Source organism: Osmerus mordax, chromosome 19, assembly GCF_038355195.1.
Source record: "Osmerus mordax isolate fOsmMor3 chromosome 19, fOsmMor3.pri, whole genome shotgun sequence".
Lineage (NCBI taxonomy): Eukaryota > Metazoa > Chordata > Actinopteri > Osmeriformes > Osmeridae > Osmerus > Osmerus mordax.
In genome coordinates this window covers 13,112,370-13,125,911 of record NC_090068.1, presented here as the reverse complement: position 1 = coordinate 13,125,911, position 13,542 = coordinate 13,112,370, and the positions used below count along the sequence as shown (strand labels likewise).

General features: G+C 44.9%; 3 protein-coding genes across 4 annotated transcripts in view; 1 reads left to right on the top strand and 2 right to left on the bottom strand.

Moving 5' to 3' along the window:
* The first annotated feature begins 72 nt into the window (after window positions 1-72).
* The window catches only part of rhogb (ras homolog family member Gb), a 58,804-nt gene continuing 45,334 nt past the window's right edge, over window positions 73-13,542 (top strand). Inside the window, exons 1-4 of one of the 2 annotated variants that reach the window (XR_010878969.1) lie at window positions 73-301; window positions 3,452-3,618; window positions 3,863-4,033; window positions 4,582-5,253. Coding sequence is in view for 1 of the 2 variants with exons in the window: in XM_067257202.1 (XP_067113303.1) it covers window positions 3,490-3,618; window positions 3,863-4,033; window positions 4,582-4,857 (576 nt within the window). In the remaining variant the exon portion in view is untranslated. Of the gene's footprint in view, window positions 302-3,451; window positions 3,619-3,862; window positions 4,034-4,581; window positions 6,246-13,542 lie in introns of those variants that run through there. The other variant, XM_067257202.1, reaches the window with a different exon arrangement.
* Window positions 6,454-11,178, bottom strand: pgap2 (post-GPI attachment to proteins 2). The gene is made up of 6 exons (XM_067257414.1): window positions 10,963-11,178; window positions 10,408-10,576; window positions 10,002-10,251; window positions 9,392-9,498; window positions 8,257-8,365; window positions 6,454-8,102 (listed from the first exon to the last, which is right to left on the bottom strand). Exons 2-6 carry the CDS (start codon window positions 10,573-10,575, stop codon window positions 7,972-7,974), a joined length of 765 nt encoding a protein of 254 aa, XP_067113515.1. The 5' UTR covers window position 10,576; window positions 10,963-11,178; the 3' UTR covers window positions 6,454-7,971.
* LOC136962889 (odorant receptor 131-2-like) lies at window positions 11,648-13,113 on the bottom strand. The gene is made up of 2 exons (XM_067256787.1): window positions 12,187-13,113; window positions 11,648-11,668 (listed from the first exon to the last, which is right to left on the bottom strand). The coding sequence occupies exons 1-2, from the start codon at window positions 13,111-13,113 to the stop codon at window positions 11,648-11,650; spliced, it is 948 nt and encodes a 315-aa protein (XP_067112888.1).

Genomic DNA, 13,542 nt, shown 5'->3' with positions numbered 1-13,542 from the left:
CCTTCATCAAGCCTTCATTAGGTAAATGTTTCAGGTTTTAAAAGCTAATTTATTGCCCTTAACCACCGTTTCCTCAAAATGACATCTGAACTAACGTTATGGGGCGGGGGAGACGCATTTACAGTAGGACGAATTCATCTACATGTAAACTTCCTCAAACTACACCAGAGTCGTTTTATACACTTCCTCCACGAAGTGAACAGACTTCCTTCATAGCGCAGCTCTGCCCGGCAGATAGAAGACAACGGGAGATCCGCTCCAGGCGCCCGACTATTTTGAACTTAGTGGAAGACTATGCACGGTAAGTCAATCGCATCAGAAATTGTCGGCTAATGATAAAATGTGTTTACGACCGTTTCATTAATAGCTACTTCAGTTAAGGTTGGTAAACTTTTCCGTCCTTCCTAAACCCATCCATTTCCTTATTTCTTTTTCTTAACTTTTGTGTTCAGAGCCGTTTGCCATTATTATGTTAGTAAAGGACAACTTTGCCTTCTGTGTACAGTAGGCCTACATAAATCAATAATTATCCGCGATGAGAGCAACTTGATTGATGTAGCTTATCGACCACTCCCTAAGAATGCAGACATGTTTCCTTCACGTTTCTAAAGGAAGGTGAGGGGGGCCTAGTTTAGCTCCTAGTCTGTGTGTGAGTGTGTTTGAACGTGTCTGAATGTGTGTCATGTTTGTGTGTGTGGGTGTTTGTGATTTTAGGCGTCCAGGTTTTGTGTCAGAGTCTGTTTAATACACAGTGGTCTGTGACTGGCAGACTCCCGTTACCATCAGTGATGAGGACACAGACGACACAATCACTTAAGCATCTATTCACGTAAATAAAACTGGTCTACCGACTTCAGATATATATTTTTAAAAAGGGGGACCCACGCTGCCAGACAGAATAAGAGGAAGTGGGTGTTGTACCTATGGCCCAGGGTCAGGGCTGCTCGGACACTACAAGCCCCTGGTGGGGGAGGAATGCTGGACTGGAAGCAGGGACTGTCCCCCTCTAGTGTTTGGAAAACTGGAAGTCTGACAGCTTCACTCATCAGCCCCTCGACACCCTCGACACAGATACGTTAGGTTGCTCTTCATCCGGTTGCTTGTAACTGTGTGTAAATCCAGCTGTGTTACACACCAGGCAATGACATCACAGGTTTGATGTCTTCCGTTATTGGTTGGTTTGTTTCTAGCAGCCTGATGGTTGACTAAGATGAACTAGAACGACTAGCTGATATCTCCCTGCTCAGACTACAGTGGATCACAGAGACCAACAGTCTCTCAGCTAGCTGCAGAAGGAGTCCATCCATCCGGATCCTTCCTTCCTGTTTCAGCTTCCCTTCTGAGGCCTGACCTCCCTCGCACCAGTGCTGGCAGAGGACAGATTCACTCTGACAGGAGCGGTGAAGCCACTGTGTCTTGACCGCTTGTCTTTGGGCTGTAGGGTTACGCAACACGCTGACCGACGATGGACCAATGGTCACTCTCTGTTTTATTCATTTGGAACACACTCTACTCTGAACCATTTACATCCTCTAATTCCTCCCTCTCTCTTTCTCTCTCTACCCCCCTCTCTCCCTCTCTCTTTCACCCTGTTGTGTATCCTTAATTGTATTGTTCACTGCTGCTACGAGAGAGAGGGAGAGAGAGAGGACAGAGAGAGACAGAGAGAGAGGGAGACAGAGAAAGTGAGGGAGAGAGAGAGGACTGAGAGAGACAGAGAGAGAGAGAGAGGGAGAGAGAGATAGGGAGAGAGAGGGAGAGGGAGAGAGAGAGGACAGAGAGACAGAGAGAGAGGACAGAGACAGACAGAGAGAGAGGGAGAGAGAGGGAGAGAGAGACAGAGAGATAGGGAGAGAGAGAGACAGAGAAGAAAGGGAGAGACAGAGAGAGAGAGGGAGAGAGAGGGGAGAGTGAGAGAGAGGGAGAGAGGGGAGCGGTGGGTGTCCGGTCTCACTTCTGCTTTGAGGAAGGGAGGGAGTTTGCTTCAGAGCCTTGCAAATTGAGAAAACGAAAGTGTGATATTCTAACCTGTCATGATTTCTTCAAATATCAGACGTATTAAAACAGTCGCTACTTCTCATCATCTCTGTTAGCACTTAGCTAGCCTGTCAGCTTAGCTAGCCTGTAAGCTAGCCCCTGATCAGGCCCTGGCTCCAGCCACGGTGAGCTAACTGGGACACACCCCTGAGAAGAGGGTGGAGTAGGGTCTAACTGTCTCCCTGGAGACTGGGCCGAGTCACTCTCACTATCCAAACATCTGGAGAGAGAGAGAGGGAGGGAGGGAGGGAGAGAGGAGAGAGGGAGAGAGAGAGAAAAGTTAGAAAGAAGGACAGGGAGGGGAGGGAGGGAGAGAGAGAGAGAGAGAGAGAGAGAGAGAGAGAGAGAGAGAGAGAGAGAGAGAGAGAGAGAGAGAGAGAGAGAGAGAGAGAGAGAGAGAGAGAGAGAGAGAGAGAGAGAGAGAGAGAGAGAGAGAGAGAGAGAGAGAGAGAGAGAGAGAGAGAGAGAGAGAGAGAGAGAGAAAGGTTATGGAAATTATGTCAACAAATGTAAATAATTCTATTTTACACTAGATGAGGATGCTACTTCTGGGTAATGTGTGTTTGTTTTCCAGTGAGTAAGTTAGTCAGTTGGCTGTACTGTGTAAACCCTGGATAACATCTAAGATTTGGCTCCTGTTTCCTTGTGTACTCTTCATTTACATAAACACAAATACATAAACTCTCCATCATTGTCTGTGCTGCCCAGACCGTACCATACTGTCCTGTTCAGGGGGGTTCGAATGCAGATGGATTCTGTGTTCTATTAGCGCTTGTTGTCAAACATTGACAGGGAGAAGCACCGCTTTGTTGTAATAATGTATCACTTCCACTCATCTGGGTTCTTCAAAGCTGCTAAACCAGCCATGGCTATAGAGGACAGGACACAAGTGGGGGGGGACAGAAGCTTAACTAGACCTTAACTTGTATGTGTGTGTGTGTGGATGTTGGTGTGTGTGTATGTCTGTATGCTGGTGTGTGTGTATATTGGTGTGTGTGTATGTCTGTATGCTGGTGTGTGTTGATGTTTGTGTGTATGTTGGTGTGTGTGTATGTCTGTATGCTGGTGTGTGTGTGTGTGTTGATGTTTGTCTGTATGCTGGTGTGTGTGTGTGTCTGTATGCTGGTGTGTGTTGATGTTTGTGTGTATGCTGGTGTGTGTTGATGTTTGTGTGTATGCTGGTGTGTGTGTATGCTGGTGTGTGTGTGTTGATGTTTGTGTGTATGCTGGTGTGTGTGTATGCTGGTGTGTGTGTGTGTATGCTGGTGTGTGTGTATGTTGATGTTTGTGTGTATGCTGGTGTGTGTGTTGATGTTTGTGTGTATGCTGGTGTGTGTGTGTGTTGATGTTTGTGTGTATGCTGGTGTGTGTGTATGCTGGTGTGTGTGTGTGTGCTGGTGTGTGTGTGTTTCAGGTTGCTGAGGGGGCAGAGGGGCGTGATCAGGGCTCAGCATGCAGAGCATCAAGTGTGTGGTGGTGGGAGACGGGGCGGTGGGGAAGACCTGCCTGCTCATCTCTTACACCACTGGAGCGTTTCCCAAGGAGTACATCCCCACCGTGTTTGACAACTACAGCAGCCAGGTCAGTGTGTTCCTCTAGACCCAGCCACCGAAGGAGCTCATTTAGAGTACCGTAGCTAACAGGGTTTTATATTTTAGATACAGCTTTTTTCCCACCACAGTACTTGTTTTTATCTTGATATATATATTTTACTACTATGTTTATTGTCTGCACCAACATCCCCAAAGCAATATCCTTGTATGTGAAAACTTACCTGGCAACAAACCGGTTTGTGATGGTGCTGTGTGATCCTGGTGGGCTGCAGGTGACCGTGGACGGACGCTCCATCAGCTTGAACCTGTGGGACACGGCAGGGCAAGAGGAGTACGACCGGCTCCGCACCCTCTCCTACCCACAGACCAACGTCTTCATCATCTGCTTCTCCATCTCCAGCCCCGCCTCCTACGAGAACGTCAAACACAAGTGGCACCCAGAGGTCAGACCTGACTCCCTACTAGTGTGTGTGGGTTTCACACTGCCCAAACAAACACCAATAAACACAGATAAACAGCCAGGAGTTGTTGGGTTGTGTTGGTTTGGTGTGATACACCTGTTGGCATTTGTGTGGGCAGTGTGAAAGTAACAGTTATATATACAAAACATTCAACCCCAATATCCACCAGTAGAATGTTTTGTGGTTGCTGGCGCAGTGTGAACTGGCTTTAAAGGAGTTGTTGTGTTAAAGGAGTTGTTGTGTTAAAGGAGTTGTTGTGTTAAAGGAGGGGTTGTGTTAAAGGAGGGGTTGTGTTAAAGGAGGGGTTGTGTTAAAGGAGGGGTTGTGTTAAAGGAGTTGTTGTGTTAAAGGAGTTGTTGTGTTAAAGGAGGGGTTGTGTTAAAGGAGGGGTTGTGTTAAAGGAGTTGTTGTGTTAAAGGAGTTGTTGTGTTAAAGGAGTTGTTGTGTTAAAGGAGGGGTTGTGTTAAAGGAGTTGTTGTGTTAAAGGAGGGGTTGTGTTAAAGGAGGGGTTGTGTGTGTGTGTGTGCCAGGTTTCCCACCACTGTCCCGGGGTTCCCATTCTCCTGGTGGGCACCAAGAGCGACTTGCGGAATGAAGCAGACACCATAAGGAAGTTGAAGGAGCAGAACCAATCACCTGTCACGCATCAGCAGGGCGTGGCTCTCTCTCGGCAAATCCACGCCGCTCGCTACCTGGAATGCTCCGCCCTCAATCAGGACGGGATAAAAGATGTGTTTGCAGAGGCAGTTAGGGCTTTTCTCAACCCCCAACCCACAGCCCACAAGAAATCATGCATTCTGCTGTAGGGAGAGAGGGCTGGGTGCGGATTCACAGAGGACAGGAAGGAGGGGTGTGGGTGAGAGAAATGGTGAGAGAAGGGATGGAAAGAGCGAGAGAGACCCTGTTAGATCTGAAATACTGTGGACGGAGATATACGGTATACAGGGTTAGAGTTTAACCATCGTGCTGCCTTCGGGTCGCATGACCCAAAGGTTCATAACGAACCATCGTTGTGTTTATCCAATTTTACCCAATACAAAAACAAAAACAAATCTTTTAACCTTTGCAATGTGGGGGGTCTGAGACAGCCCAACGGTTAAAAGAAAATGCTTCACTTTGTTTTTGTATGGGGTAAAGTTGTCGCAATATGACGGTGGGTCACAATGACTGATGGGTCAGAATGACCCGAAGATAACACAAGGGTTAATAGGGTTCATTCTAAATCTATCAGGAAAGAATTTTCTTCTTGTTACTGACTGGGTGTTTATATAATTCTCACTGCCCCAGAAGAGGAACAGGGAGAGAGTTGCCCCAGCCAAAAATAAATCTCCAACATTGGAGGTCAAGTTGAGTTAGCCCCAAGAAAGATGTCATCTTGGAAAGATGTAAAGATTGTAAATTGAACTGCTAAATGAGTAGCATTGCTCTGCAAATGACGAATTGCCCAAACCTCCCACCTTTTAGTCAGTTCTGATAGGCCAGAGCAGTGACACTTTCTGGCTTTACTTGAGGCTGATTGGTAAGTGGAGACTGGGAGTGTGTTCACAGAGGTGAAGCATCTCTAAAACATCCGTCTACACCGACTCCTATGTAAACACCTGCGCTCCAATGTAAACGTATCCTAACGTCGCACTCTGCCGACCAGCCTCAAGCATCTCCCTTTCCTCCCACTTCCTGGTCCTTCCTGGTCAAGGCTGCACCCATCCGTGCGCCCCGTAATGACCTCTCATCCCTTAGCTCTGCGATAGTGACGTTTCAAAAGGCACAATCACTGGAACTGGGCAGCTGTTCCGTAGAGCAGGAAGACGTTCTCCATCAGGGCTTCTCTGGGAGGAAGCGGGCCTTCTTGTCTTCCTCCAAGGCTGTCGTTCGGCCCCTAGACCTCCAGTAACGACCTGACCAGGCCCACTGGAACCTACACGTCTCCTTCATGCCCCCCCCCCCCCCCCCCCCCATAGCCCGTCCACTTCCTGTGAGCTGTGCTTGAACGCACCTTTTTATGTAGAATATTTATCGAATCTGTAATTTATGTTTGTTTTTCTAACACGATTTAAATATTTTTGCTAATTTGTCTATGAACATGCAATGATACAACTTAATCAAGTGTCTGACTGTAGGAGTCTGTGCTTCCGAAACATCGTACATTTGATATTAAACTGAGAATTAAATTCCTGTAATTAAAATCCTACCATGATCCCACTGTGTGATGTGACTGTGTGTCTTGTCAGAGGAAACTGGAGGCAGGGGTGAGGAACCACGCGGCAGGAAGAGGGAGGCTCTCACAGTAAAGATCCCTGCTGTAAGTCACACTCATCTGGGAGGGACTGAACCCACACACACACAGACTCACACAGTCACAAAACCTACACATTCCTCACATTTGCCCAAACCCGCCATCGCTGCAGTTATAGCCCCAGGCTCAGTCGAAGCGTATATTTCACTCTCATACCAGCTACCAACATGACTTTTGAGAATACAAAGGTCAAAAACACATAGGGTAGGAATGTTCACGTTCAGACGACACATGAAATCCATCTGCACTACTCTGCTGCAGCACTGTTCTCCACCTCTCTGATTTGACAGTCAAATTAAGTCTCTGCACTTCCTGTCAGAAGCTGCAGGTTTACAATTCTCGTTTGTCTAAGCGCGAGCATGTGACCCTAAATCATCTGTTTACTTATTCAAACGGTTATCGGTCGTACCCTGAGCTTCCATTGACACAACACCCAACCACTCCCTTCCCCATATCTTGTGATTAAAATACTGCAGTCAAATAAACAGGAAGGCAGGGATAGGTCATGATGTGGTTTCTTAGGTCCCAGAGATGTCCTACAGCTGTCAGTCGTGATTTGACCTTACAGAATAAGAAAAGATACGGCTCATTTTCTCATCCAAGACAGTTTTGAGAAACGGAAACAACCCCATTGTATGCTTTTTAAATTTTAATTAAATTTATAAAAGCTATGACACATGTTTAGGCAGTGCTACACTGACTGGAGCAGTAATTGTTTCTTCACTGTAATAACGGTTGAGTAATTGCTATGAAACTGGACAGCTGTTCATACTACACGTCAGACGGAGTGATACTAGGATTCTTTTGTTCTGTTTTAGCACCTGGTGTGCCAAGGTTATAGGTTATTTCCTGTTGGACAACATCACAAATATTTGGTATCACAAACAGGATGGAATGATTGATTCGATTCCAGGCCTGTACTACTAAAACATCTGTAATGAATTCTTTGAGTAATCATCTTAGTTCTTCATCGGCTACCGACGATTCTTTCTTGTTATAAATCATAATTTCACAACAAACTAAAAAACTGCAGCTTCTGAATATTCTGGTCCAGTATCCTTTTTTTTCTTTTTTTTTTTACTAAAATCACCTGATACCTGGATCCTTAAAGTTTGGGGCCCCATTCAAGATATCAGGTGGTGAGGACCAGGTGGTGAGGACCAGTGTGTTGCTGTCACTGCTACCACTCCCCATGCACACTTTAAAATACATCATCACAAATATGCACCTGTCACACCTGATGAACACTCCATTAAAGGGGTTTTCATTTCCTGAGAAAAACATGATGTCCATGTCATCTTCCTAGGCCTTTACAGGTGTACGTGTGAGAGTGTGTGTGTGTGCATGTGTGGTGGGAACTGTGGAAAACGACTGCCAGCAAAGACTGTTAGGTAATCACCAGTGACGATGAGCAGTAACCACACACCCTCACTGCAGTCTCTCTATATCCATCGCAGGTTCCCATTTCAGAACTGAAAACCCATGAATGTTGCTGCCATAAAACAGGCATTAAAATAATCATGGCATTTGCTTTCATACAAACGAACACAGACTTTCACAGTTGGCCACCACTGATCAGTCCCCAGGATTGGGAGTGTTGTAAATGATGAAGTCTCCCTCATCCTCCTCAATAACGCTTGTCTTCAGGAGGTGTGGCTACCATCACTTCCTTGTTCCCGAAGTCCCAGAAAGCCGTCATATGAAACGCCATGTTCGAGAGGACCACCAGGTATTCACAGAGTGCAAAGAAAGTGTAAACTAGACAAGCAAAGAAAGAGAGAGTAAGTGAAGGGACAAGTGCTTTTTTTTTAAACCATTTCCTCTGAAGCAGGGTTGATTACGCAAGATGTCATGACATGATATCCAACCGCCCGAAGTTAGAGACAGGAGGGGGCGGGGCTACAGCACTCACTTCCTGGTTCGCAATACTTGTTGTGTCGCCTGAAGAAATAGAAGGTGGTAAGAAGGCAGATCACGTTGAATACAAACAACCGGAGCTTCCAACGATATGACGTCATCTCCTGAATGGTTAAAGAGAAAGAAGGTGAGCAGCATTTTAAAAGTGTCATTACCACTGTACGAAGAAAAAAATCTATAATAGGATTTTTTTATTTTTTATACAGAAAGACCAACCAGAGATTTGCTGTCCTGATACAGAGTGCTTTACTTCACCTCCGAATGATACGTTTTTTTGCAAGCCACTTCCCCTGCCGTGCTCAGAAAATCCAGTGTGTTCATCATCTGTGGTCACCCCGAGCATGCCTTTGCAGATACACACCCTAAACAGGAGGCTTTGTAGGGCTTCCTCTCATTTCAACATATAAGCCGAATCTTACAAGCTACTCAAGCCCTTTGTTTAAAAGCAAGACGGATCTATGTGTGAATATTACATTTACATTTAGCAGACGCTCTTATCCAGAGCGACTTACAGGAAGTACAGGGACATTTCCCCTGAGGCAAGTAGGGGGAAGTGCCTTGCCCAGGGACACATCGTTATTTGCACGGCCAGGAATCGAACCAGCAACCTTCTGATTGGTAGCCCGATTCCCTAACAGCTCAGCCATCTGACACCCCACCCCATTAGTGTGTTGATGTGAGACGAGAAGGCCTATCTTCAACCTCACCACCCTACATCTCTACTGCTAGCACGCCTCAGCGTCAATGTAACCACAATCGGCGCAAAAAGTTCAATAACATAATGCTAATTATGCTGACTTGTTTAAATGGCAGGATCAACAAAGTGCATTGCATAAGTGTGTACCGTCTTGATCACGTCTTCTACACTGCCATCTGTTGGTGAGAAGCGATACAGCACTCAAAGGAGTGTTCTTGATTGATTTATTTCAGTTTAACAAGGTCAACCAACAAAATATTCTGAACACAACCAGGACTCAAGGCTTAAATAGGAAAAGGTTAGGCAGGGATTGTGCACAGCCAAACACACACATACCTACGCGTACTGTTCATGATTATAAATTACAAATTAAACACCTGATTTGACAGCTGACACACACACAGGTAGAGTAAGGGAAGAGTGGTTATTTTACCTCAGGGTTCAGAGAGTACTTTTTAACCACCTGCCAAAGCCTGCATGTAATGAGCATGTGTAGGAAAGAGCTGGCGATGAACACGATGAAGCCATACTTGTGCACACCTGTGAACACACATCAGTATACATCTCTGTACATTAGAACGATGCTGGGAGCAAACATCTACACATGTAAACAGAAATATTGATAAAGGTTATGGCAGCTCTATCCTCGTCTTAGGTCAAAAACACTGTGTGAGTACATCTCAAGTCGTAGAGCATGTGACTGCGAACAGGAAGTTGCAGGTTAAAATCCCGACAGTGTACGTTGGATTAAAGTGTCTAATAAATGAAGACATTATTATTTAATGTGGGGAAAACTGAGAATGATCGATAGAAAGATATCCCAGTCTAGTGTGTTGATAAGTACTGACAAGAGCAAGGGAGAGACTGGCATGCACTATGCTCTCTGGATGTTTAGAGAAACCTTGCATGTCAAGCGAGGATAACAGCCAATAATAGATTGGCGATCAACGTGTGTATGTGTTTTCAGCTCCTGCGTACAGTACACATTTAGCCTGATTCCCTAACCGCACAGCCATCTGACCCCCGTACACAACATTACTCACTGTAAGTTTCTGTTGAGGAGACATAGGTCAACATCAGAAGGCCTACATTCTCTGCCCATGAAGCAAGCAGAGCCAGTCCGCTAAACAGCAGATCCAGCTGTCTCTTAGCAAAACGCCCACGGTAGAAGGTAAAGTAGGCTACCGCCACCAGGAACCGTGGCGCCGAGTGCAAACCGATGCAGAACCGCCAGATATACCTCTCAGGCACCAAACTGATGGACGCGCTGATTGAGGGGAGGTAGTTCGGCACCTGGTGAGACACAACGGCTAGATTGATGAGTAATATCAGTTATTATACCCTATATTGTAAGAGGGAGTCAAGAACAGAATGGAAATATTCATGCGACTAGAAAAAAATATGAATATTCAAGGAACAATAACTGAACTGGTGCTTCAACCGGCTTACTTGACAGTGAGTGTAGGTAGACTCCTCGAAATGATACATCAAAGAAATGCCAATACTGGCTATCAAGCCGGTGAGCGCCATCAAGACCGTACCCACGGCAAAGTGCGTGAAAGGCAGCCGTATGAGCGGCTTGTCCCGGTCCAGGCTCCCATATGGTGCTTGAAGCATCCTACAGACAAAGTTACGTTAGCTAGCAAGCATCGTTAGCCATTGGGCTATGGTATTGGATTGTTAATAAAAGCCCGATAACATCGCTAACGGCTCTACCCAGTGTGAACTGTTAGCATCTCGAACTAACTAGTGATATTGCTTAGCTACCGCCAACACTAGAGCTAGCTAGACTAGCTAAGACGCTTCCGCCGGTGGTGGAAATTAAGCTGAACCATCTTAGTGTGTGACGTTAGCGCAATCTTAGTGCTGTGTATGATATGATACGATATGCTCAAATACATATACTTGGATAGATGGAAAGATGTTGTTGTAATCCCCCAATATCTACTTCACCACGGTAGCCTAGCTAGTGCTAGCTCTACTACTGTCAGTAGCTCCACGTACTTTTAACCCAAGCTAACTCGTTGACGAGCTAACGTTGTTGCTTTTTAATGCCATCCATCCGACATGTCTTATCGTCAACTACTAGCCAACTAATCACTGGTACTCAACAAAATAGTACGCTAGCTGTAACGGTAGCCTACTGCCCAGCGGTTATCCATGCATTAGATCTACTGTACTGTAACAGTACAACCAGATGAGTAGGCAACAGGTAGAAGCAGGAAATCAGGCAGACGTCATGCAGACGTCATGCGTATGCCAGCGTATCCCCGCCCCTCATACACACACACGCACACAAACAATGTAATGCAGGCACCGATCAATCAGACACGATAAAAGGAGCAGCTATTCTACTTTATACATTTATTTTGTCTGTCGAATACTTACTCCCCATATGAAGGAATTGCATAAATTCTAATGTTTTTTAACGTTAAAGTTTAAAGTTTTAACCTTTGGAAACTTCTGTTCCCATTTTCTTTATATAGTCTGTGTCTAAAAGGATTCCTGGCAAATATTGTATCTTTAAACTGAGGTTGTACAGAAGAAAGGGTCTGATGGTTTGGTCTCTCAGGCCATATATCAGACCACTCAGACACCTGGGCATTTAATTTATCTAACACTCTTTTTGTTTTTTTTGTGACGCTTTTATCCATAGTGACATACAAACAGGGCATTTACAATCTGTACCTCACATCTCCAGACCAATAGCCTATTACATAAAGACGATTTGTAGCCAATTTCATGAAGCATTGAGCAGTACATGCAACCTGATGTCTTCTATTCTCAATAACACTTACATACTCAGTCCCCTAGTACAATTAAAACCAAACAACATACAGCTATCATGTATTAATGTATCCAGACAATAATGTATCCATTCACAAGAAGACATAATACATAATATTTTAGTACAAAGTATTGTAATTAGTGTTCATTAGAAGTTACAGTGGTCATAAATGACAGTGGGCATCGGGGCAGCAGTGGCTCAGGGGGTAGAGAGGATCGTCCAGTAATCACAAGGTTGGTGTTTCGATCCTCGCCTCCTCCTGTGTGTGTCAAAGTGTCCTTGAGCAAAACGCTGAAGCCCAAGTTACCCCTGATGGGCAGGCCAGCGCATTGCATGGCAGCTCTGTCTGTGTGCGTGTGTGTGTGTGCATGTGTGTGTGCTGAAAATGTAAAGTGCTTTGAATGCTGCTGAGGGACAAAAACAGGTGATTTACCAGATACCATAACTGGGTGACTGAGACTAAAACTGAGGTTGTACAGAAGAAAGGGTCTGATGGTTTGGTCTCTCAGGCCATAAATCAGACCACTCAGACACCTGGGCAAGTTCACAAGGCACAAAAAGAGGACATAACGAATAAGTACAAGTGTGACTTGATCTACTTTTCCAACAAAGGCTAATAGAATAGGGGAAACGAGAGTGGAGGAGAGAATGAGAAGCAGCTGAATCATGTGCAGCACAACTGTTTTTTTAGCCTTGCTGGTCGAGGCTTTGCCTGAGGAAGCAGATCTGGCTGCTATCATCACACCAAAATAGGAGCACAAGATTACGATTCCCACAAATACAAAAGTGACACCAGTGAAGGCTTTATCGTAATCATAGAACACTTTGTGTTTATAAAGTGCTTCTTTAGAACAGATATTCAGCATGTACTGATCTAGAGGCATAGACTCCAGGAGGATCAACATAAATATTCGGATGATGGTGTTTATGCCGGAGATGGCCCACACCACAGCAATAGACACACCTGTGTTCTTGACGGTGACGATGGCAGAGTGCCTCAGTGGGAAGCACACAGCCACATACCTCTCCAGTGACATCACTGCCAGGTTGAAAGGAGAGATGTCAGTAGTAAGCATAGCCAACATGACAATTATAACACAGAGGTAGCGAATCATATAGACGTGGACGTAAGCCAGTATGTACAGAAGTTGTCCCACTGCTAACTGGAAGGTGTCAGAAAAAATAAGATTGTACAACAAGAAGTATCGAGGTGTTTCTCGAAAGACTGGCTTGCTCCTTAAAGTGAATAATACAACCCCATTGATATAAAGAAAGATTAATAATGGTGCTACCGACACAGGTCTAAAGAGGACACTTTGTGTGAAACCTATTGTGATGTTGTCCTTGGGTTGTGTTAGGTTTGACATCTCACAGCTGCATCTGAAAGAAAGAAAACACATTGACATTGTTAGATGTTATGTTAGACACAACCAACAAATGCACTGCAAACACGAACAAGAATGTTTAGGGATGTTATTAGCCTCACATTATGAGTTTTGTCTTCAAATATTTTTGATAAACAAGCATCTTTGTAAAGAAATAATTCACATGAGAGCATAATATTCTTTATGGTTGCTCATCTGACTGCAAGATGAACATTAAAGTAAGATAAATAAAACAAATCTGAAATAAAAATAAGTTGCCATTTACTGTAAAGGCCCTGATCAGTTTTACCTGACGTCTTGAGTGTGAAGCTTGATAAGGTGGTGGTGCTGGGATTACAGCAGATGATCTGAGAGGCTTGCATGAAATCCTCCTATTTAAATGAATTCATATCATTATTGAGGCCACCAATA

Coding starts and splice junctions, on each gene's coding strand:
- pgap2 (XM_067257414.1), bottom strand. CDS start 10,575: ATGCTTCAAGCACCATATGGGAGCCTGGACCGGGACAAGCCGCTCATA. Junction 9,499..10,001: donor CTCCTCAACAGAAACTTACA/GTGAGTAATGTT, acceptor GTGTGTTCACAG/GTGTGCACAAGTATGGCTTC. Junction 8,103..8,256: donor CAAGTATTGCGAACCAGGAA/GTGAGTGCTGTA, acceptor TTGCTTGTCTAG/TTTACACTTTCTTTGCACTC.
- LOC136962889 (XM_067256787.1), bottom strand. CDS start 13,113: ATGTCAAACCTAACACAACCCAAGGACAACATCACAATAGGTTTCACA. Junction 11,669..12,186: donor GTCTCAGTCACCCAGTTATG/GTATCTGGTAAA, acceptor TTTATGTAATAG/GCTATTGGTCTGGAGATGTG.